This window comes from Bos mutus, chromosome 22 (assembly GCF_027580195.1).
Source record: "Bos mutus isolate GX-2022 chromosome 22, NWIPB_WYAK_1.1, whole genome shotgun sequence".
Taxonomy (NCBI): domain Eukaryota; kingdom Metazoa; phylum Chordata; class Mammalia; order Artiodactyla; family Bovidae; genus Bos; species Bos mutus.
The window spans coordinates 51,260,707-51,285,585 of NC_091638.1; the positions used below are offsets into that span (position 1 = coordinate 51,260,707).

General features: G+C 41.4%; 1 protein-coding gene across 1 annotated transcript in view; it reads left to right on the forward strand.

The window, feature by feature from the left end:
• PRKAR2A (protein kinase cAMP-dependent type II regulatory subunit alpha) overlaps window positions 1-22,411 on the forward strand; it is a 71,981-nt gene extending 49,570 nt beyond the window's left edge. Inside the window, exons 6-11 of the mRNA XM_005909351.3 lie at window positions 1,148-1,301; window positions 7,344-7,445; window positions 8,488-8,562; window positions 15,018-15,083; window positions 17,934-18,075; window positions 18,539-22,411. Of these exons, the coding sequence (XP_005909413.1) occupies window positions 1,148-1,301; window positions 7,344-7,445; window positions 8,488-8,562; window positions 15,018-15,083; window positions 17,934-18,075; window positions 18,539-18,672 (673 nt within the window). The 3' untranslated portion in view covers window positions 18,673-22,411. The remainder of the gene's footprint in view (window positions 1-1,147; window positions 1,302-7,343; window positions 7,446-8,487; window positions 8,563-15,017; window positions 15,084-17,933; window positions 18,076-18,538) is intronic.
• The last annotated feature ends 2,468 nt before the right edge of the window (window positions 22,412-24,879 follow it).

Here is a 24,879-nt window from a genome sequence, read left to right on the forward strand (position 1 = left end):
ACATGTAAAATGTAGTTAACTCTTTATTAAATTTATATATATTGCTTTCATATACATTGACTTCATTTTAAAAATCTGTTTGAAGTGGTTTGCCATAGGATACAATATTATTCTATGTCATCATTTATACTGACTACATAATATGAATATAGACATATATTTGACCTATCTTATTGTTAGGAGATTACATTGTGATTTTTGCTGTTATAAATATTACCTGGTGAGCATCCTTGCAGTTAAATATTTTCCAGTATCTTCTATTATCTCCTTTAGAATACCTAGAAATGAAATTACTGTGTAAAAGGGTCTCTTCAAGGAATTTGTTCTGTTGTTAATTATCTTGGAGAAATTTGGAAATTTACATTTGCTTCAGTGGTATATTGAGAGTGCCTATTTCTCCAAATGCCATCCATTGTGAATGTTTTTCTTTAGCCACTGTTAATGAACAATCAATAGAGAGAAAATTGTATTTTTAAAAAATTTTAATCAATTCTACATCCTAGTTTTCAACAGACTACAAAAGAAAACCCAACCAGTCATTTCGATACTTACAGGAAAAGCATTTGACAAAGTTTAGCACCTTTTCATGGTAAAAACTCAGCAAAATAGGAATAGAAGGGACTTTTATCCAACCCGATTAAATGCATTTATTTTATTTTATTTTATTTTTTTTTTTTTAATGCATTTATTTTAAAAAATCTATAGCTAACCTCATACTTAATGGTGACAGACTGAATGTTTTCCCTTTAAGATGGAGAACCAGAGAAGCATGTCTGCTTTCACCTCTTCATGCAGTATTACACTGCAGGTCCTAGCCGATGCAATAAAGCAAAGAGAAAGAGGGAGTGAGGAAAGAAGAACTGAGGGGAGGGAGGAAGGGCATACAGGTTGGAAAGTAAGAAAAATAAAGCTGTCTTTGTTTGCGGATGACATGATCCTCTAGAAAATGCCAAGTTCACTCATTAGAACTAATGAGTTTAGCAAAGTCACATAATACTAAGTCAAATGCAAAAATCTATTATGTTTCTATATGCTAGCAAAAAAATTTGTTGGAATTCCCCCAATAGCAACATTGTATATCATATGTACCTTCTATTCATATATACCTGCCCATTATAAATGAAATTGTTTCTTATTGTATTTCCAGGGGAACCTATGATATTCTAGTAACAAAAGATAATCAAACCCGCTCTGTTGGTCAGTATGACAACCATGGAAGTTTTGGAGAACTAGCTCTGATGTACAACACCCCGAGAGCTGCTACCATTGTTGCCACTTCAGAAGGCTCCCTTTGGGGACTGGTGAGTTAGAGAAATGGTCCTCCTTGCATAGCATGGTTTTCATCCCCCTTACTTCTGGGTCTCTGTCCTTGGCTGTTGGTTCACGGTATGTTTTATGGCTGATTATCTGAAAGACACTGTGGAAGGTCTTGACCAATGTGTTTTTCCATTTCCCTGAAGTGATTTGTCAACAGACTGCTTATTACAAATTACATGGAAAAGACTGGGTCTTGTGGCCTAGCAGTTGTGTCAGCTCTTACTGCATTTTCTCTTTATGTTTTCATCAGACAAGCAGAGAGAGGAAGGATAACTACAGAAGAGACCAGTCTAGAAAAATGAGTGTCATTGAAAGCTCTGCCAAAAGTGTTTTCCATCTCTAACTATCCTAGGACTAACTTTTCACTAACAGGTGGTGTTTGACCATCTGTTTATTCATTGGTCCATGCCAATAGTCAGTAGATTTAGATGACCAGAAAGGCTGACAGCCGTATTCTGGGAAACAGAACTTTCTCAGAATATCTTAGGCATAGTCTGCTAAGGTCCTGTCCTGTATTATAGATGACCCGCCTTGCATCCTTCAGTATCAAGCCTTCAAAATATATAACTCTCTTCCTTCTTAAAAGAATCATCCTCTTGTTCAAATTCCAGATTTCGTTTTTAAAATGTTCACCTCTATGGTAATTTGTTTCCATTTAAGTCCTGAAATCCCTCACCAGTCCAAGCAGAATTCCTACAAGCAGAATTAAATATATACCTTGAAATTATCAACATATTTCCTCAAATGAAATCACATTTTAAAGACATACTAAAGCACTTTATTGTGCTATACTAGTGCAGAATTAAGAATGCTCCTGAGCAGGACCTCCCTGGAAGTCCACTGGTTAGAACTCCTTGCTTCCACAGCAGGGACTCAGGTTTGATTCCTAGTTCCCACAGTGAACTAGGATCCTGAATGTGGTGTGGTACAGCCACAAAAAAAAAAAAAAAAAAGATTGGTCCTGAGGGATGAGTAATAAACTGGCTTAAGGAAAATACATCACATACCTGGGAACCCAGTGCTTAAAATACTCAACATAGATCAAGAAATAATGGGGGAAAATAAACTCAGTTTTAAAATATGTTGATGACAACTTCTAGTCCAGGCCAAGACAGAATAGCCCCATTCCTCCCTAGTCTTCCCTGTTAAAGCTAGAAAACTCTGGGTATCATACAACAGGTGAACATAGGCGACCCTGAGAGAGGGAAGCGAGAAGGTGGACTGGTGAGGGATTTCAGGACTTAAGGACGGATATGACAGTGAGTTCCCCAGGTTTTCATACTAATTGCCATGTATCCCAGCATTTTTCAAGAACTGAAAGAAAAGAACTGTCAACTGAAAATTCTATACCTTGTGAGAATATCCTTCAGAAATTAAGTTTCCTTCAGAAACTTTGTCACCAGCAGGCCTACCTTGAAAGAATGACTAAAGGAAGTTCTGTAAACAGAAAGGAAGTGATAAGAGGAGATTTGGAATATCAAGAATGAAGAAAGGACAACCAAAAGAGTAAACATATGGATAGACATAAAAGTCTATCCTCCTTTTTAGTTTTCTAAAATAGGTTAGATGCTTGAAGCAAAGTTATAACATTGTCTTATGTGATTTTCACTGTATGTAGAGGAAATATTTCAAAGGGTCCTAATCACTGCAGATGGTGACTGCAGCCATGAAATTAAAAGATGCTTACTCCTTGGAAGAAAAGTTATAACCAACCTAGATAGCATATTCAAAAGCAGAGACATTACTTTGCCAACAAAGGTCCGTCTAGTCAAGGCTATGATTTTTCCAGTGGTCATGTATGGATGTGAGAGTTGGACTGTGAAGAAGGCTGAGTGCCGAAGAATTGATGCTTTTGAACTGTGGTGTTGGAGAAGACTCTTGAGAGTCCCTTGGAGTGCATGGAGATCCAACCAGTCCATTCTGAAGGAGATCAGCCCTGGGATTTCTTTGGAAGGAATGATGCTACAGCTGAAACTCCAGTACTTTGGCCACCTCATGTGAAGAGCTGACTCATTGGAAAAGACTCTGATGCTGGGAGGGATTGGGGGCAGGAGGAGAAGGGGACGACAGAGGTTGAGATGGCTGGATGGCATTACTGACTTGATGGACTTGAGTTTGAGTGAACTCTGGGAGTTGGTGATGGACAGGGAGGCCTGGCGTGCTGCGATTCACGGGGTCGCAAAGAGTCGGACATGACTGAGCGACTGAACTGAACTGAAATGAAAGTTAAGCTTCTACACTTTACTCACATTTCTAAAATGTTGACACCAGTAGACCATGGTAAGTTACATATGTAAATATAATACCTAGAGTAACCGCTAAATTAACCTGTGCGAAGAGATATACTCAAAAGCTGTACAAATCAAAAGGAATTCTAAAAAGTAATTCAGGTAACCTACGGAAAGGCAAGAAAAGTGAAATAGAAGAACAGAAAAGAGAGGGGAGAACAGAAAACATTGAATAAAATGGTAGATGTCGACCCTAGCATATGATTTGTTACTATAGATGATCTAAATATGCCAATTAAATGACAGACTGGTAGAATGGATTATCTTAAATGACCCAACAATATGCTATTAATAAGAAACTCACTCAAATATAATAATATAGGTAGGTTGAAAGTAAAAGGACAGTAATAGATATACTCTATGCAAACATTAACCAGAAGAAGTCAGGAGAAATTAAATTAGTATCAGATAAGTAGATTTCATGGCAGAGAAAATTACCAGAAGCAACAAACTCTAACCCTATAATTTTCATAATAATGAAGGAGTTAATCTACCAAGAAGACATAGAAGCCCTAAAGCTGTGTATACCAAACAACAGAGCTTCAGAATATGTAAAGCTAATACTGATAGACCGAAAGAAAAACTAGATAAATCCACAACTGTATTACATGCAGACTTCAACACCCCTTTCTCAACAATCAATAAAATAACTAGAAAGAAAATCAGGAAGGTTATAGGATTTAGCACCACCATCAACCAAAAGGGTCTAATTGAAACTTAGAGGACACGTCACATAACAGCAGAGAATACACATTCTTTTCAAGCGTGTGAATGTTTACTGAGATAAACTACATATATCCTGGGATATAAAAAGTTAGCAAATTCAAAAGAACTGTTCTGTAACCACAGTGGGATGAAACCAGAAATCAGTAACAGAAAGATAACAGGAAAATCTCCAAACACTTGGAAATTAACCCATTCCTAAGTAATCTGAAAGTCTCAATAGAAATTTATTAAAACTGAACTGTGAAACTGCTTGCCTTCTGGTTGGGATATGAGAATTAAACAGAAGGACACGAGACAAGCCATTCCCTTAGTGCCTGGCATATGTTGGGTGCTACCAAGTGGGGACACCCGCGCCCCTTGGTTGTGGGGCTTCTCCCCACCCCTCTCTTCCTGAAGCTCCCTCTCCTAAGATCCCTGCTCTGCCTTTCTAGTTCCTCGCCTTATCCTGTGCAGACTTTCTTCCTGTTCCTGCTATCTTAAGTGAGATTCATCTCCCTGCTGCCTTAAGTGATCTTTTTAGATGTCTTTTTCTCCTGCTTTACAGTCCAAGCCCTTCCAACGCTGCAGTACTTCCTTCAGGAGAGTGCCCCCAGAGTGTCCTCCACAGTGTGACTTCTCACTTGTGCCTCCCAAGGTCTTGGAAATGCCTTCTGAGGCTAAAGCAGGGAGGACCTGGTGTTGCCACTGAGTTTCTCAGATTGGATTCCGTACTGCTCAGATGGCAAAGCATCTGCCTACAAGGCGGAAGACCTGGGTTCAATCCCTGGGTCAGGAAGATCCCCTGGAGAAGGAAATGGCACCCTACTCCAGTACTCTTGCCTGGAAAATCCCATGGGCAGAGGAACCTGGTAGGCTATAGTCCATGGGGTTGCAAATAGTCGGACACAACTGAGCGACTTCACTTTCTTTTACTAGGGGCAACTGCTACACTTAGTCTCTTCCCTCTTTGTCTTGCTTGCATGAAAGTCAGTAGAATCTTTCTCAGGGAACTTCTGCAGTCAAAGGAAAGGGTGGCATTCTTTTTCTCTTTTGAACTTCAAGGCTGTTTGCTGAGGGGGCTACCATTTCACAGTAGGAGTTTCCTCTTCACAGCTCCATTGGAAGCTCCCTGAAAGCTGGGGTGGTGCTTTTTTATACCCTCCACAGTCACAGGAGCTGGACTTGTTCAGCATGGAAGCTCTGGGAAGTGTAAAAGCATACACAGAAAGATTGGAACACAGATAAGTCACTCTAAGAGATAGCAGTTGTTTTCTCTTTAGCTGGAAATACAGTTCATTGCTACAATTGTGGTAATCTTTGTTATGTTATCGGTGGCTCAGATGGCTAAGAATCTGCCTGCAGTGCAGGAGACCCAGGTTTGACCCCTGAGTTGGGAAGATCCCCTGGAGAAAGGAATGGCTACCCACTCCAGTATTCTTGCCTGGAAAATCCCATAAACAGGGGAGCCTGACAGGCTGTGGTCCATGGGGTCTCAAAGAGGCAGACACCACTGAGCGACTAACACTTTCACTTTGTAACATTATAAATGGATTTAGAAATACTAGTTTTTTTGACAATGTCTACTCAAACATAAGGAAGGGAACTTCATAACTCCCATTGTCTCAATCTTGAGTGTTCTCTTTCCACAGCACCCTTGGCCTCGATTGGCCCAGAAAACACATGGAAACTGAAGTCTAAAGATAATGGAGTGATACTCCAAAGTACAACAGTAACATTTTAAATGATATTAATACATCTCCAGCCTTGGACTTCAAAAAAGTAGTGGCGAGTGGTGCAGCCCATTAGAGCAATCAGGGATTGCATGGCTTTTTGCAAGCAGATGGATCGAAAAGAAAAGAGAGGCAGAATCTGGCTTAATGCCAGAGGGCAGACATCATTTGTACGTCAGTTTAGGAAGGGAGGGTAGGAGTCTGCCACGTTTTACACTAGGAGCACAGGGCACAGGAGGTGACTTCTGTAGATGGAACTTGGCATGGGAGTGGACCAGGGAACTCTGATGGTGTATGAGCCAGTGAAATCGATTTAGACATCTCTTCGCAGTTGTCTTCTATGTGTTTCCTCCACCCAGCTCCCACCCCATCATCAAGAATACTAAAATAGCAAACCTACACCTAAATTTGCCCTTACCCCCTTACTGTTTTTCATTCTTTCAGCCTTTAGGATGTCATTAGTATACTTTCAAAAAAAAAAATTTCTATTCCTGAGAGCCCAAGGTAGAAGAAAGGTGCAATTAACTCAGGTATAAAAACTGCCTAACCTTGTAGGAGCCTAAGCAATTAACATTCTCCTGGCTCATGTCCCTCCCCATACACGCATACATGTATTGGAGAAGTACCTGACCATAACTCTGGTTAGCTGTCTCAAGTTTGAATCCCTGACTTGCTGGGGTCAAGATATGTTTCACATGCCTGCCTTCCATCTTGAGTTTCCTACTTTCTCTCTCCATTAATTTATAAAACCTCCCCTTCGGATACCGGACAAATTTATATTTTTGCAACAAAATTTTCCTTGATCACTCCAGGCTATTGTGAATTCACTCTCTCCTCAGAATTCTTAAGGGACTCACTTTGTCTGTATAGTTCATTTAGCAAATTTCATATGCAGTCTTGAACTGTGGTTTTTTTAATTCCTATAAATTTTGTATTACTTCCCCATTGAGATTATAAAGTCCTTGAGGGCAAGAACCATCTTACTGTCTTATCTCCTTTTTTTGAAGGTGTATCTTTTCACCTTGAACAGTGACTGTGAGCTTTTTCAATTTTTTATTTTATTTATGACCTATAGGTGGCACTCATTGAGTACTTGACAGCAAGTGACAACATGAGACATCTGTCTTGTCCAGGCTACAGATCTTTTTCTTCCAGTGATGACTCAAATTGAAGTATCATTAAACACTCAGTTGATCCAGTACCTTCCAAAGACCTCTAATCTTTGCTGTGGCATAGTTTTAATTAAATGACAGATGCTGTCTTACACGGGCACTCACCAGAATTTTCATATTCTTTCTTACAGGACCGTGTGACATTTAGAAGAATCATAGTGAAAAACAATGCAAAAAAGAGGAAGATGTTTGAATCATTTATTGAATCTGTGCCGCTTCTTAAATCACTAGAGGTAAAGCCTATTTTAACATGAGTCTGTATATGGGAACTTAAGAAAAGCTGTTAAAACAATTCTCTTGTTAGGTTTCTTTTTTTTTTTTTTTTTTGAGGTGGCCAAAGTACTGGAGTTGCAGCTTTATTTTATTTTTTTAACTTTACAATATTGTATTGGTTTTGCCATATATCAACATGAATCCACCACAGGTATACACGTGTTCCCCATCCTGAACCCTCCTCCCTCCCCGTACCATCCCTCTGGGTCGTCCCAGTGCACCAGCCCCAAGCATCCAGTATCGTGCATTGAACCTGGACTGGCAACTCGTTTCATATATGATATTATACATGTTTCAATGCCATTCTCCCAAATCATCCCACCCTCTCCCTCTCCCACAGAGTCCAAAAGACTGTTCTATACATCAGTGTCTCTTTTGCTGTCTCGTATACAGGGTTATTGTTACCATCTTTCTAAATTCCATATATATGCGTTAGTATACTGTATTGGTGTTTTTCTTTCTGGCTTACTTCACTCTGTATAATAGGCTCCAGTTTCATCAACCTCATTAGAATTGACTCAAATGTATTCTTTTTAATGGCTGAGCAATACTCCATTGTGTATATGTACCACAGCTTTCTTATCCATTCATCTGCTGATGGACATCTAGGTTGCTTCCATGTCCTGGCTATTGTAAACAGTGCTGCGATGAACGTTGGGTACACGTGTCTCTTTCCCTCTGGTTTCCTCAGTGTGTATGCCCAGCAGTGGGATTGCTGGGTCATAAGGCAGTTCTGTTTCCAGTTTTTTAAGGAATCTCCACACTGTTCTCCATAGTGGCTGTACTAGTTTGCATTCCCACCAACAGTGAAAGAGGATTCCCTTTTCTCCACACCTTCTTCAGCATTTATTGCTTGTAGACTTTTGGATCGCAGCCATTCTGACTGGCGTGAAATGGTAATTCATACTATTCTAGCCCATTTCAATGTTGTATGGATACTGTCAGTATTTGTGACTTTTATTGAAGGTCTTTTCCTTAGAATTTGTGTGTTCATTGTTTCAGGTGTCAGAACGAATGAAGATCGTGGATGTAATAGGAGAAAAGGTCTATAAGGATGGAGAGCGCATAATCACTCAGGTGAGTGGGGACCTCGGGCAGCTCCTTTCTTGGAAGTCACCTCCTGTAGAACTAGTGTGTCATTTGCCACTCATCCTGGGGAACTCACGCTGCGAGGTACTCAGGCACACTTCCTGCAGAATCTTCTGAAGCCCATCGATGTTCACCTCTGGCCTCTGTTCACCTTTCCTAGGCTTCTGGTTTTGTTCTTTTGGATATTGCTTTCTTTTAACCCTGAGTAAGCCTCTTTCATCACTGTTAAAACCTGGAGGTCAGAGGGTTGTGTATTTTCTCTCTCTGTTTGGCCCAGAGTGTCTCTTAGCTAACCCAATACACAGCAGGCTTCAGTGACTGACCAGGTGTGTACGGTGCCTTTAGTGTTTCCGTTGTGTTTCCTTTGTTACTTCAGGTACTGTAAGGATCGCCACACAGTGGACTTGAACATTATGATGAGTGCTGTGTAATAATTTTTCTTATCTACTGTGTTTGCTTTTTAAATTATATGTAAAAGGTATTATAGATTTTTCAAATCTATAATTTTATATTTCCGTTTCTATATTATAAACTTCTCTGTGAGTGGTTCTGGCAAGATCATTGGGAAGGGGACTTGCCTGGCAGTCCGGTGGTTAGGACTCCATGCTTCGACTGCAAGAGTCATGAGTTAAATCCCTGGTCAGGCTGGGAGCTAAGATCTCACAAGCCACACACTGAAGCCAAAAAAATTTTTTTAATTAAAAGAACAAAAGGAGCACTGGGGAGATATCTGGTTAGTCTGGGTTGAGGAATGTGCTCTCCTTGAACCTACTTGGGGCTAGAAGGAAGACTCAGAGTGAACAAACCTAAATCCCCAAACCACCCCTGGGGCCTGGAGGTGGAGTTGACCCAACCAGTGCCACAGAAATTAATCAGACTGATGGCAGAAGGAGAGAGAGATGCTCCCAGAGAAAAAGGACTAACGAATAAATGGTGTCTAAGTGGCATCTCCAAATGCCTTTGTTTTCCAGATAGCCCCACTGTTAATAATTCCTTTAATTAGAAGTTGGTTTGATTCAGTAAGTATTTGTTAAGATAGACAAGTAGGACCAGATTTAAGTGCTATAATGAGAGAGGAAAGAATGACAATGAGAATGTAGAAAAGGAAGTATTCCATATGGTTTCAAAGAGGAACCAACCTTTGAACTAAGCTGAAAGAACAAGTGCATTTTCAGCATTTGAGGTCAGGGAAAGATCTTCCAGGGCAAGAGAACAGTGTAAGCAAAGGCCGTGGGTGTGAGCTTTGTTCCAGGCCAGGTGCCCTGGTATGGGAAGAACGTGCAGCTGAATTGCCAAGATGGAATGTGTTGACTGGCCGCATTTGTTTCTGAACCTGCAGCGCTTTAATTTACCCCCATAGAACTTCTACTTTGTCCTGAAAGCCCCAGGCCTTCAGGAGGTATATCAAGAGGTATAAAAACCCACAGTGTCTTCTGGGATATGTGTGTTCTTGAAGTTAGGAGTGCTAGGTGGTGGTGCAGAATGGACACAAATTAAGATGATACCCACCTTATAGACCCCTTTTGGCAGTGTCTCTTGACCAAGACTTCTCTAAGGACCAGCAGTATTAGCATTATATCAGAATGTTAGAAATTGTTAGGAATTATGGTTCCTGGGCCCCACCCCAGACCAACTGCAAAAACCATACTTGATGTTGTTTTGTTTGTCTGCTTGTTTGTTTGGTCAGCTTTGTTACCCTGTATTTGACATACAATAAAATTACCAAGTTTAAGTATACAATTTGAGAGTTTTATAACCACCCCTGTAATCATAGTGTAGAGCTTTTCTAATCACCTCAGAAAGCTGCTTGTTTGTATTTTAAGTAAATCCTCTCACCCACCCCCTTATTCCTGAAAACCACTGATCTGCTTTCTATCGCTTTAGAAATTCCTTTTCTATAATTTCACACAAATGAAACCATGTAATGTGTAGTTTTTTCATGTCTGACTTATTTCTCTTAGCATAATGTTTTTGAGGTTTGTCTATGTTGTATGTTTCAGAGGATTATTCCTTTTTGTTGGAGAATAGTATTCCATTATACAGATGTACCATAACTTGTCTTTCCACTCAGCAGTTGAGAGCCATTTGGGGTCTTTCCAAATTTTGGCAGTTATGAATAAAGCTGCAATAAGCATTCACATGCAAGTCTTTACATGGATATATGCTTTTATGGAATTGCTGAGTCACATGGTAAATATTTGTTTCACAGGTTGCCAAAATGTTTTTTAAGATGTCTGCACCACTGTGCATTCCCCCAGCAGTGTTCACGAGTTCCACCTGCTGTGCATCCACATCAGCACTTAGTACCAGGTCTTTAGTGTTAGCCATCCTAGAGTGAATATCTCATTCTGGTTTTATTTTACATCTACCTAATGTCTAATGATGGTGAGCATCTTTTCCTGTGATTGCTTTTCATCCATATGTTTTCTTTGGAGAAGTACACCTTTTGCCCTATTTTAAATTCGGTCATTCGGCTTCTTAATATATTGAGTTGTAAGAATTCTTAAAAAAAGATTCATTGATTGATTCATGGCTGTGCTGGGTCTTCATTGCTGCACACAGCCCTTCTGCTGTTGCGGAGGCCACTTTCTGGTTGTGGTGCCCTGGCTTCTCATCGCAGTGGTTCCTCTCATTGCGGAGCACTGGCTCTGGATCACTGGCTCGGTAGTTGTGGCCCATGGGCTTGGTCGCAACTTGTGGGATTCCCTGACCAGGGATTGAACCTGTGTCCCCTGCATTGGCAAGTGAATTTTTTACCACTGAGCCACCAAGGAATCCCCTGAGTTGTAAGAATTCTTTATGTACTCTGAGAACAAATCCTTTACCAGGCAAATGATTTGTAAATATTAATCCCAGAATGTGGCTGTGAGGCTTGTCTCTTCATTTTATTAGTAATACATTTTATTAGTAATACCTTAAAAAGCAAAAGTTTTAAATTTTGACAAGTCCAGTTTGTCATTTTTTTCATCTTGTAATTCACTCTGTTTATGTCCTACTTAAAAAAAAAAGTTTGCATAATCAATAAGATTTTCTCTTATTTAACTTCTAGGCAAGTACTGTTCAGTAGAAATATTATGTGAGCCACAAACAATTTAAAATATTTTAGCAGCCAATTTAAAAAAAAACAGGTGAACTTTAATTTTAATAGGGTATTTTAACCTACTATATCTAAAATATTACATTTCAACATCTAAGTGATATAACAATTTAATAATGAGATATTTTACATTTGGAGGATATTCAGTCTTTAAAATTCAACATATATTTTACACTTAGAGCACCTATGAATTTATACAAGCCACAGTTCAGGTGCCCAGTAGTGACATGTGACTAGTGGCTCCTAAACTGAACCATACAATTCTAGTCTCCTAGTTTAGATCTTACATTTAGATCTGTGATCCATTTTGAATTAATTACAAGATAGAGAAGATTAGAGCTTTTCGTATGGCTGTCCGCTTACTTCAGCACCATTTTCCTATTCCACTGCCTGGACACTTGGAATGAGAATCAGTCACCCATGTATGTTTGGGTCTATGTCTGGTCTCTTTTGTTCCACTGATCTATGCCTGTCTCTCAGTTAATGCTGTGTTGTCTTGATTACAATAGCTTTATATAGTAAATCTTTCAATCAGATAGTTTAAAGCCCTCCAAATTTTTTGTTCTTTTTCTTAATTATTTTGTCTGTGCATTTCTGTATACATTTTACAACCAGCTTATCAACTTCTACCAAAAAAACCTGCTGAGCTTTTTTATTGGGATTACATAAGTTGAATCTATAGATAAGTTCGGGGAGTAGTTGACATCTTAATAGTGAGCCTTTTGGGACAGTCTCAGCCTATTGAAAGTGATGCTGTTGGCTAGGAATGCCTGGGGTACTCATCTTTGCCCGTACTGTTAATACTTGCGGTGAGCCTTCACAAAACATTTACCCTGGCAGAGCCAACGCCATAGCTGGACCAGCCCTTCTGGTTCTTATTATGATTGCAGGATGCACCTTGAGCAACAACCATCTGGGAACTTTGAAAAAACAAGGTTTATTACTCACAGGTCCTGAGGGGCAGGCCCAGAGCTGCACAGTGAGTTCACAGGGGAAAGTCCATTCATGCGCATGTACTGACCTGGAGTTGCCTTTACTGGGATGACGGTGCTTGTGGTGCCCAGGGTTTTTCGGGTTTACTCATTACTGGTATACCTCAGACAGAAGAGTATCTTCCCTGGTGGCTCAGACAGTAAAGAGTGTGCAATGCGGGAGACCTGGGTTCAATCCCTGGGTTGGGAAGATCCTCTGGAGAAGAAAACAACAACGCACTCCAGTATTCTTGCCTGGAAAATCCCATGGACAGAGGAACCTGGCGGGCTACCGTCCATGGGGTCACAAAGAATCAGACACGCCTGAGCGACTAACACATACACACAAACAAAAGAGTAGGAATTTGGGCACAAGAATGTAAAAATGGGGTCACTCAGGCAGTTTTCATTTGTTCTAGGGGTGGTTACACAGGTGTGACAACCATCTGGGAACTTTGTAAGTGTAAAAATTCTGGGAAGTGTAAAAATTCATCAAGCTGCAACATTGAAATGAGCACTTTAAATTATGATTGTTATATATCTTTCTAAACAAAGGGCTCAGACACTGCCCTTTACCACTTCTCACTTCTCCAGTTCTCTACCGCTCACTACTCTCGTCTTGGTCACCAGAGTGTTCCATACATTTGACTATTACTCTTGACCTCCTGGCAGCGCTGAACACTGGTAATCACATCTTCCTTTATGAAACTCCCTTCTTGGACCTAGAAATGATTTTCCCTCTTGGTGGCCCTGAGTCTGGCTCCTCTTTAGTCTCCTTCATGGCTTCCCATCTTTCATCAACTTATATCCTAAAGCTATTTGTATTACACGAATAGAACTTATTGGTGATTTGGTTCTGCTGCATGTAGGGTCAATTCAGTTACTCAGTCTTGTGTCTGACTCTTTGCAACCCTGTAGCCTGCAGCATGCGAGGCTTCCCTGTCTATCACCAGCTTCTGGAGTTTGCAAAAACTCACATCCATCAAATCGGTGATTACATCCAACAATCTTGTCCTTAGTCGTCCCCTTCTCCTCCTGCCTTCAGTCTTTTCCAGCATCAGGGTCTTTTCCAAGGAGTCAGTTCTTCCCATCAGGTGGCCAAAATATTGGAGCCTCAGCTTCAGCATCAGTCCTCCCAATGAATATTCAGGACTGATTTCCTTTAGGATGGACTGGTTTGATCTATCAAACCAAAGGATGGTTTAATCTATCTACCAAAGGACGCAGGGTACCTACCCAACATAGCAACACAGAAATCCACAGACAGCCCCTTATAAGGCTATGGAGCAGTGGTTATTATGTGGTAACCTAGGACTAGACTAACTCAGGAATGTCAGCCTCAGCTGTGTGTGGTCCCTGTGTGATGCATGAAGGACATGAAGTCTTATGAAGACATACAACCTGTCACATGGAATGAGAGCGCATGATTAGTATTGGATTATTCAATGTAGATGGTCTTTGCTTCAGAAGTTAAGTGAGAAGTCAGAGACTGATGTGTGCCTGAGAGCCTCCTCTTCCATATCTGCTTGCCTACCTCTCACCTCCTTCCAGGCTTTGCTCGCATCTCAGCTTCTTACTGAGGTGCTCCTGTATGCTATATAACATCTCTTCCCTCACCACTCCAGATCCCACATTCCCTGCTCTACTTTTTTCCTATGGCCCTTATTGCCTTCCAGTACAGCAGCATAATTTACTGATTCATTATGTTGGTCATTTACAGTTTGTTTACTCTACCAGACTGTAATTTCCACAAGGGTAGGGATATTGTTTATCCACTGATTTATCTCTCATGCCTGGCACATAATAATTACTTGTTGAATTACCTGAATAACTGGTTCAGCTAAGTGGTTTAACATCAAAACAAGCAAAGCAAAGCCTGAGGCTTGTAAGAGTGACATCAGTCCCCGTGAAGACACCTGCCTCACCAAGGCGGTGCTTTCTCCAGCTCCACGCTGTCCTCTGGAGGGCTGTATTTGATGGTGGAGATCATCGCTGGGCTTCATGACCCAGGGTTAGCCAGGAGTCACCTTGATACTGCCTGCAGCCGACTTGGCTACTTACCCCTTATCATAGGTCTCGTTAGCTGACCAACATGCGCTGTAAGAATGTGATCTGTGCAGTTGCCAGCCTGAGTATATTCACGGAGACAGATGGGAATATTCCATGTTAGGAAGGAGAGATGTTTGTCAGTCGTAGTTGGACTGACATCCCTGGTGATCAGGATCCTCCTGTTTTTGTTCTGAATTGTTAGTCATCAATTGGTTTGTAGGTTTGGAAAATAATAAAATTGGAACTCAGGCTATGTGAAGATTGTCTATTTCTGTGTCCCTCAGTACATATGTATGGCTCTGACCTCACCTCCTCTCCCTTTTCAGGGTGAAAAGGCTGATAGCTTTTACATTATAGAGTCTGGTGAAGTGAGCATCTTGATCAAAAGCAAGGTGAGTTTATGTGTGATGATGTGGGTTGTTCCAGGGGAGATCCAGATGCCAGGTATATGCACAGAATGTAACTGTTTACTTTAATAGTGTGAAGTGTATTTCATGTGCCAGAATCATAATTGTTACGTGAGATATGTGACTGACAGAGACCAGGGTTTAAGCCCTTTCATTGATAAATATTTAGTATATATATCTTTTTTGTTGCTTTTACCTCTGTTATGTAATTAAGGATATGAGAAGTAGTGACCTATAAATCAATAAGAAAAAGGGTAAGTACCCTAATAGAAAATTGGAAGATTATTGAATATATAACAAAGAATACATTGTGAGTGTTGGTTATGAAAAAGCTTCCTTTTTAGCATGCTAGGAAGGGAGTCTCTAGGGCAGTTATTATTGTGGCCATTTAATGGATAGGGAGACCCAGGAAACACAATGACCTATAGGTGGAAAGAGTCATTCTTACAATAAATTCATCATCATTAGATATTGTTTCAGTTTTTTTTTTTTCCTTTCAGCACTGTCTTTTTTTTGTTTTGTTTTTAAATTTTATTTTATTTTTAAACTTTACAATATTGTATTAGTTTTGCCAAATATCGAAATGAATCCGCCATAGGTATACCTGTGTTCCCCATCCTGAACCCTCCTCCCTCCTCCCTCCCCATACCCTCCCTCTGGGTCGTCCCAGTGCACCAGCCCCAAGCATCCAGTATCGTGCATCGAACCTGGACTGGCGACTCGTTTCATACATGATACTATACATGTTTCAATGCCATTCTCCCAAATTTCCCCACCCTCTCCCTCTCCCACAGAGTCCATAAGACTGATCTATATATCAGTGTCTCTTTTGCTGTCTCGTACACAGGGTTATTGTTACCATCCTTCTAAATTCCATATATATGTGTCAGTATACTGTATTGGTGTTTTTCTTTCTGGCTTACTTCACTCTGTATAAAAGGTTCCAGTTTCATCCACCTCATTAGAACTGATTCAAATGTATTCTTTTTAATGGCTGAGTAATACTCCATTGTGTATATGTACCACAGCTTTCTTATCCATTCATCTGCTGATGGACATCTAGGTTGCTTCCATGTCCTGGCTATTATAAACAGTGCTGCGATGAACATTGGGGTACACATGTCTCTTTTCCCTTCTGGTTTCCTCAGTGTGTATGCCCAGCAGTGGGATTGCTGGATCAAAATACTGACTTACTATATGATACTAAATCAACTTAGTGTGAAACCTTTTACAGAATATTTTTTGTAAGTTAAGTGTGGAGAAAGAGGACTTCCCCAGTAACTCAGTGGTAAAGAATCTGCTGGCCACTGCAAGAGATGCGGGTTGGATCCCTGGATCAGGAAGATCCCCTGGAGAAGGAAATGGCAACCCAGTCCAGTATTCTTGCCTGAAAAATCCTATAGACAGAGGAGCTTGGCAGGCTGCAGTCCATGGGGTCGCAGAGAGTCAGACACGACTGAGCAACTAAACAGCAACAATAGAGAAAGAAAAATAAGATTACTGCCATAAGATGGCTTGATTCCTAATTAAAATTTTTTACTTATAGTTTTTGGACTACTGATATATGTTCGTACATTTCTCGTATTTATTGACACCTATTGATCACAGCATAGTATTGTGTTTGTAGGTCCAACAGCATTGTGGCACTGGATTGGGAAAGAAGGGGAGCTTGTCAGAGATTCGGTCTTGTTCTCTGCCCAGACCTACTGAATCAGAACCTGCATTATATCAAAACCTACAGGGGGCTGGTGTTCACAATACAGTGGGATAAGTGCTCCTCTAGAGAAAGGACTAGGCGGACATGAGCATGTCTGCAGTCCCAGAGAATACGACAGACACTGGAGAGCATTGGCTCGGAAGGGGTAGATCAGCTTCAGAGCAAACAGGTCAGGGCAGAAGTGTGGAAGGAGGGAAAATCAAACCATGTAAGTGAGCATGGTGCTTTTATTTATTTTGCTAAATTAACCTTCAAAAAATTATTTATCTGCCCCTGCCATAAAGTGGCTCTTACAGGTTGAAACTAATTCTTACTAATAAGTATTTTTTTCATTTAAACAAGTTATTGCTTAGCTTAGCAGATAGATTTGTTAAAAAAAAAAAAAACTAGATAGTAAGTAAAATATAGTACATTATTCTCAGTAATTCAAAAAGCACAAAATATAACCTGTTTGATTTCTTAAACTATTGTTTTAAAATTCAAACTACTATAAAAAGTTTTTAGTTACTTAACTCTTCTAAACAAATGTAGTGGGACTACTGGTTTAAGATGCAGACAGCACATAAACATGAAACTGGTCTCTGTAATGTATTGTCTGAGTCCTGCTGGGCCTTAAGTCAAAAAGAAGTAGCTCTGAATTGTGACTCTAACCAAGAGAAGCATTGGCATTATTTAGGAAGAATTAGCAAAAGACCTTGTCTTTTTCCTTGTGTCTCAGAAGTCAGCATCTACCAAATGGATTGCATTCATATATATATTTAAATGTACATATAATATATTAAATATTCCATACATTTACTATATGTTAAAGTATATTAACATAATATTATATGTTGGTTTATATACTGTATTACATTAATATGTAAATTAGTATATAATATATACTACAATAATATTTATCTATATACACACACACCTCACCTCTTGGTAAAAGCCAGCTCCTTTGGTTAAACCAGGCCCCTGGGAGTAGCCCATGCAGTTTACACAGTGTAGTCAGTCTCTGCAACACGAATCTCTAGGTAATTATGCTAAGTGTACTGAGAAGGGACCACAAGGATGTGCAACTGGACGTGCCTACTTGTGATTCTGGAATCAGGCGTGTTCTCTACCTGTTCTAGACTAAAGTCAACAAGGATGGTGAGAACCAGGAGGTCGAGATTGCGCGCTGCCACAAGGGGCAGTACTTTGGAGAGCTTGCACTGGTCACCAACAAACCCAGAGCTGCTTCGGCTTATGCAGTGGGAGATGTGAAATGCTTAGGTAAGAAAGATGCTTTGTGCGTTATTTATTTATTTTTTCCTAACATGCACTATTTTTTCCCCATCAACACGCCTTGACTTTCTCACATCTAGGCTTGCACAGTTTGTGTGACCAACCAGAAATGGGTGAATGTGTTCTTTTAGCAAACATTCGTGAACGCTGACAATAGCCTGTGAATAAGACAGGCATAGAAGCCCCCAGCCTATGTGGAAAGAGCAGAGATGCGGACTGGTATCCAGGGCTGTTCGGGGACAGAGAGAATGGGTGCTGCTATGCTCCACAAAGTCTCAGTAGCAGGGCTGTGTCCACATAATACCCCGTCTTTTTCAAATGTCCAGTATCCAGTGGTCTGATTCCTCGGACAGGAATGGACATATTTAAGAAAGGTTTACATGAGGGAAGCGACTTTGACTTGCTGGTGTGGAGAACTCATTCTCTCCCTCACCTCTTTCTAACAATACAGTTATGGATGTGCAAGCATTCGAGAGGCTGCTGGGGCCCTGCATGGACATCATGAAGAGGAACATCTCGCACTATGAGGAACAGCTGGTGAAGATGTTTGGCTCCAGCATGGATCTGATCGATCCTGGGCAGTAGGTGTGCCACACCCCAGAGCCTTCTCAGTGTGACACCAGAAACTTCCGGTCAGCCACAGAACACAAACAGAAGACATGACAGAACCGTTCCTGCCGTTGCCACCGCCGCTGCCATTGCCATGGCCGTGGGCACTTAGAAAACCTGAAAGTCAGCACTAAAGGATGGGAGAGGTTCAACCCACACCTCCACTTTGCTTCTGAAAGTCCATTGTTAGACCACTCGTCACGATCACTCCAACCCAGTCTTCACATCTTTGGTTCCAAATGGCATGTCTCTCCAACAATTTAAGTGCCTGATACAAAGTCCAAAGTGTAAACATCTTCCTTTCCTCTCTTGCTGCTACTATGGCTTTTGAAAGTTACCACAGGTTGGCACAAACCTGTGGTGTAACTGTAGACACCTTCCTCCAACCTCTCTCAAGGAGGGACATGTTGTAGCCTTCTGTCTCCTCATCTGTCTTTGGAGAAAGTCCACATTTGTTCACAATTGTAGCCTTTTTGATTGTACCGTTTAAAGTGGTGGCAAATGTGATGGAGGTCTGTGGGCCTGTGGCACTGTACTGTCTGCTGACAGTGGCACACAACAGCTGTCCCCCAGTTCTCAGTGATGCTTAGGGAGAGGTCCTGCCCAGGGCCCAGCAGGTCAGCACCCCAGAGCTCACTGATCAGTCATCAGAATCCACGTTAGAGCAGAAAACTGGCGTTTGGCACATTCTTCAGGTAGCAGAGAGCCAGGGAAGGTTTTCTGGGTTGAGGGGTGTGCTTTCTTTTGTTTTAGTACATTTCTTTTCATTTTGTTTAATCTCTGTGCAGTATGCATGAGTGGATTGCTGTCTATCTATAAGGAGCCAGGGTCTGGGGCTGCCATTGCTGTGTCTGACCTAAATATGTTCCTGGGCCACTCCTGCCTGTCTTGTTTCCAGTCGTTTCTACCAGCTGATGGCACTGTGCTGGCAGAGCCCTTCCCTTCTACTCCAGAGTGGTTATGTAGCTTTGCTGTTGAACCATCAATTTTTAAACTCTTTAAAGAAAAAGCAGCTATCTTTATGGAAAAAAAAAATTTTTTTTCCCTCTATTTAGAGAATTCCCCTTGCACATACTCCTTTATATCAGTTTGTCAGCTGACTCAAGCATTTATCCTAAAGATCAACTCTTTTTGTTAGTTTTAAAAAAGTTGATATCGTGTACAATTTCGTAGAATTACGGCAAAGACCTTTCTAATTAAGATGTTGGGATATTTGGGGTTCCAGTTAATCCCACAGGAAAGTAACTTAGCTTTTTTTAACCTTTTGATTATATCAGGTAGAGTTCTGATGAATTATCATAATTAACTAGATATATTTCAGAATGAAATTTTTTTCTTCAGAATGACCTAGAATCAGATGTTACAAGAGATCCTAAGAGCAGTGTGACATTTACCTAAAGATAAATTTGGATGTCATAGCCACGTTTATATTAAATCAAGAGGCCCTTTCTGATATGAATTTTTTAAACTTGTATATCTCAGTGAATCCCTGGGAGATTAACATGCTGGGGCTCAAGTCATCCCTGTTGTAGACAGCGATGGAGCCCATGCAGTCACCATTGCCCTCTTAAACCAGGCTGTCTGCTTTTGCCGCAGACAGTATAGTTGAGAGATATTTAGAGTGGCGGCTCATCATTGCCTTGCTCGGTTCTCCCTTTTCCTTGTTCTCCATGAAGTGAAAGCAGAAAGACTCTCAGTCGGCAGTCTGCGTTGCAGCTCTCAGAATTGGGAAAGGTTGTAACTAATACTCCAAAACCGGCAGCTAGCACCGGGAAAGCCTGTGTGGTTTTTCCCCATGATTTTCCAAGGTTCTTCTTTTGTATGGCATTGCTTTATTATCACATAAATTAAGAAAGCAGACATTGCACTTTAGCAGACAAGAGCCATGCCTGTCTCTCACGCAGGTAACAGGTACATTGGGCTTCAGGAGTGACGCAGAGATCTTGCCCCCAGACTGTGTAAGGACTCTGTGAACACGTGCCCCCTTACACCCCCCACCCTATCCCCGTGCCAGCATTAGTTAGGGCCAGCTGTGAATTCTGAGCCAGTCACTCCTGCAGGCTGCTAGGGATAGGACTTCTCGTCCTGCCCTCTTTCACATCCCAGTTCAGTCTTCCCCTTCATAGGAGCTCTGTGACACCCCCAGCATACTGACGGTTTCTGTTTTACAAAGTAGAGTTCATCAGGTTTAAGTCTTCCTGCTCTAACTGCAGATGGACATATGGATCATCAGTCCAGACCCTCACTGCCTTTAGGGCCCCTTGAGGGTCTGGCTTGAGGAAGGGAGTCAAGGGACCACTGTGAGTGAAAAGGACACAGCTGTTACCAAGGCACCAGGAGCCTGACAGTGTTCCAGTTTTTCCTTACAGCACGGGGAGTCGAAGGCAGCAGACCAAGTTTGACTCTGGACTCTGCTGTCCACACCATGTTGTGCAAGCCCTGTGCTGAGAGCTGAGCCTCACGGGGAGGAGCATCTATTGGGAAGAGATCTTTCTGATCATTGTTTTATATCGTTCTCTTCTAGGATGGGTTAGAGCTTCATGCCCTCCGTTCTGGCTTTGCTATTGATTTTGCATGGTGGAGGTTGTTCCTGAGAGCCTTGAGGTCTAATCTGCAGTATTATTTTTCCCACTGGCCCCACTTTATCACACCCCCCTCACCCTCTTCTTTTGGTTGTATTCTCTGAAGGAAGGTTTCATCTTCCCTGTCCTCTTAATCCTTCATCCTTATATATTAATGTGTTATGTATGAGTGCAGTAGATTCTCAGAAATCCGGGTAGAGCTTTTCTTTGAATGGTTTAATGAGTGAATTCAGCAGCAAAGTGTCAAGAGATGATTCTCCAGCCAGGAGAGGTACTGTTCATCCTCTTACTGCCCAGATTCTCTAGTCACAATGGTCAGTGAGGTGCCACTGGCGCCCAGCAGCCCCTGGACACACAGCATCTCCATGTCCTGTCATAGTGTACAAACAATCCTCTCATTTATGGAAATTAAAAGAGCATTTTTGCACAGAGCAAAAGGAAAAAGACCCATGAATGTCATCTTTTATATTTTGTTTTCAGTTGGCCAATGTTGGAATTTTTGTTCTTGACATGCACTTGTAAACCAATCTCGCCAAGATACAAGTTGTTTTGGCTTTTCACTACAATTACCTCTTGTTCCTCCTGTCTTGACTGCTGACGTTGCTCAATGATTCTAATGTCTATTTTATGGGAAGCAGCCTTCCCGTGGGTTTCCTTTTACACACTGCAGGGCTATCTTTATACTTCAAGGAAAAAAAAAAGGAGAAAACTGTCACCAAACTCATGGGGGATTTGCAGAAAACCATTTAGGCCACCTTGAGTGAAAGGTAGATTCCTCATTGTTTTCCTGAGCTCATTGTAGTAAAAGAAATCTAATTCAGCATTATTGTGCTACCTCAAAGGTAAAAATGTTGTAAGGTCTTTTTGGTCCTGAGTTCTACACATAGTGTTTGAAATGTCTTTCAATTGGAATTATTTTTAAATCACGGGGGAGGATCTTGTTTTAACCTGTTTTACACTTGTATTTTAATCTCTGAAGAATAAGTGATTAGAAAGTAATCAATTCTTGCTCTGTAGTATTGAACATATACTTAAAATCATTGTTTGCCATAAAGAAGGTTGGGTTTTTTAAAAGGAAACTCTAGGGCTCGGCTTTGCTCTTGGTTAATAAAGGCTGACAAATCACGTCTGAATCTTTGGTGCAGCCTTGTGTTCTGTTTTTGTCCTCTCCTTTCAGGACTCTAGGCCATCACAGCATTCATCTGGCAGATGAATTATTGAGATTGGGGTGTGAGCTCTTGAAAATTAGAAAGGAGGGGACTTCCCTTGTGGTTCAGTGGTTAGGACTCTGTGCTTCCACTGCAGGGGGCACGGGTTCAATCCCTGGTCAGGGAACTAAGATCCTGCAGCCAAAAAGGGAGGCAGGTAGAAAGAGAGATTATAGAGAATTGGCTCACACAGCTGTGGAAACAGGCAAGTCCCTAGATATGCAGGGCGAGTTGGCAAGTTGTAGACCTAGAAATGCTGATAGTTCAATTCCAGGCTGAGTCTGAAGACCTGAGAACTGAGAGTCAATAGCATTGTTCTCATCCAAAGACTAGCAGGTTAAAGACTCAGGAAGAGATGACATCCCACTTGAAGGCAGTCAGGCAAGATAATTCTCTCTTTCTTGGGAGAGCCAGGCTTTTTGTTACGTTCAGACCTTTAACTGATTGGATGAGGCCTGCCCACATTAGGGAGGGCAATCTGCTGTACTCAGTTCATTGATTTAATGTTGTGTGCATGCATATTATGGAGAAGGAAATGGCAATCCACTCCAGTACTATTGCCTGGAAAATCCCATGGACACAGGAGCCTGGTAGGCTACAGTCCATGGGGTCGAAAAGAGTCGAACACGACTGAGCGAAGGCATGCATGTTAAGTTGCTTCAGTCGTATTGATTCTTTGCAACCCTATGGACTATAGGCCACCAGGCTCCTCTGTCCATGAGATATTCCAGGCAAGAATACTGGAGTGGGTTGCCATGCCCTCCTCCAGGGGATCTTCCCAACCCAGGGATTGAATCTGAGTCTCTTCTGTCTTCTGCCTTGGCAGGCAGGTTCTTTACCACTAGCGCCACCTGGGAAGCCTGATTTCAGTGTTAATGTCATCCAAAACCACCTTTACAGAAACTCTCAGAACAGTGTTGGACCAAATACCTGGGCGCCCCATGGCCCGTAAGTTGACACACAAAATAAACCACCACAGCATGCTATTTGAATCGTTTGGGGATGGTATACAAGAGCATCCAGTATATCTCTTGCTGGGGAATGATATGCTCACTAATGAAGCCCAGTAGAGAACATCTCCTATCTGACGATAATTACTTCCTTCTCTGTAGCGTAGTTATTGGCTTCCCTAGTGGCTCAGAGATACAGAATCTGCCTGCCAATGCAGGAGACACAATTTCTATCCCTGGGTCGGGAAGATGCCCAGAGAAGGAAATGGCACCCAATCCACTATTCTTGCTGGGGAATCCCATAGACAGAGGAGCCTGGCAGGTTACAGTCAACAGGGTCACAAAGAGTCAGACACAACGACTAAACGACAGCATTGTTACAAACAGAACTAGCAGTGCCTCTGTGATAGCCCACTGTATTTACAGTTTCTTTCCCAGTGACCAAAGGAAGCTCATTCTATAACAAAATCATGTTCCACGTCGATCTTGCCTTCACCTGACATTACAAAAGGGCAAAGTAACAGGTGAATATACAAAACACCCATGTGATAGGCGTCTGAGAAACTGGTTGCTGAGCTAAGCAAAGCCAAACTGGCCTTGTTTCGAGGCTTTAAACATTAAATATGGTTTGGCCTTTGTGGTTTGGTGGTGGTATTACTATGAACACTTAAGAAGTGCCAGGAAGATGACAGGATCGTATGGTCCACAGCCTTTGCCTTGAAAAGTGAACATTATATGAGGACTTTGCTTTCTATTATATGTTCTAACAGGAAGATAGAAAGTTGTGCCATCAAATTAACTGAATATATCTTTAGTGATTTTAGTGCATCAACTTTTTAACACCAGAATTGAAACAATATTACTTATAATGTTTCACATCATTCATGTTAAATATGAATTTTGGTTTCTTTACACATTCTCTCTAAAGACAAATGTCCCATCGCAGATGATGGCCAGCAATACATGCCGTTATCTGATTGTTTGGAGAAATGCAGAGCATCAGCCAGGAACATACTAAATAATCATTTGTGAATTCAGATGAGTGTTATCTAAGTTCTGAATTAGAATGTCAGTAATTAGGTCTAAAAGTATTAGTTGCTCAGTTGTGTCCAACTCTTTGCGACCCCATGGACTGTAGCCCACCAGTTTCCTTTGTCCATGGAATTCTCCAGGCAAGAATACTGGAGTGGGCAGCCATTCGCTTTTCCACAGAGGGGATCCTCCTGACCCAAGGATCAAACCTGGGTCTCCTGCATTGCAGGCAGATTCTTTACCATCTTAGCCACCAGGGAATCCCATGAACAGTGAGAAAAGGCAAAAAGAAATGACGCTTAAAGATGAGTCCCCCAGGTTGGTAGGTGTCCAATATGCTACTGGAGAAGAGCAGAGAAACAGATCCAAAAGGGATGAAGAGGTTGAGCCAAAGCAGAAACAAAACCCAGT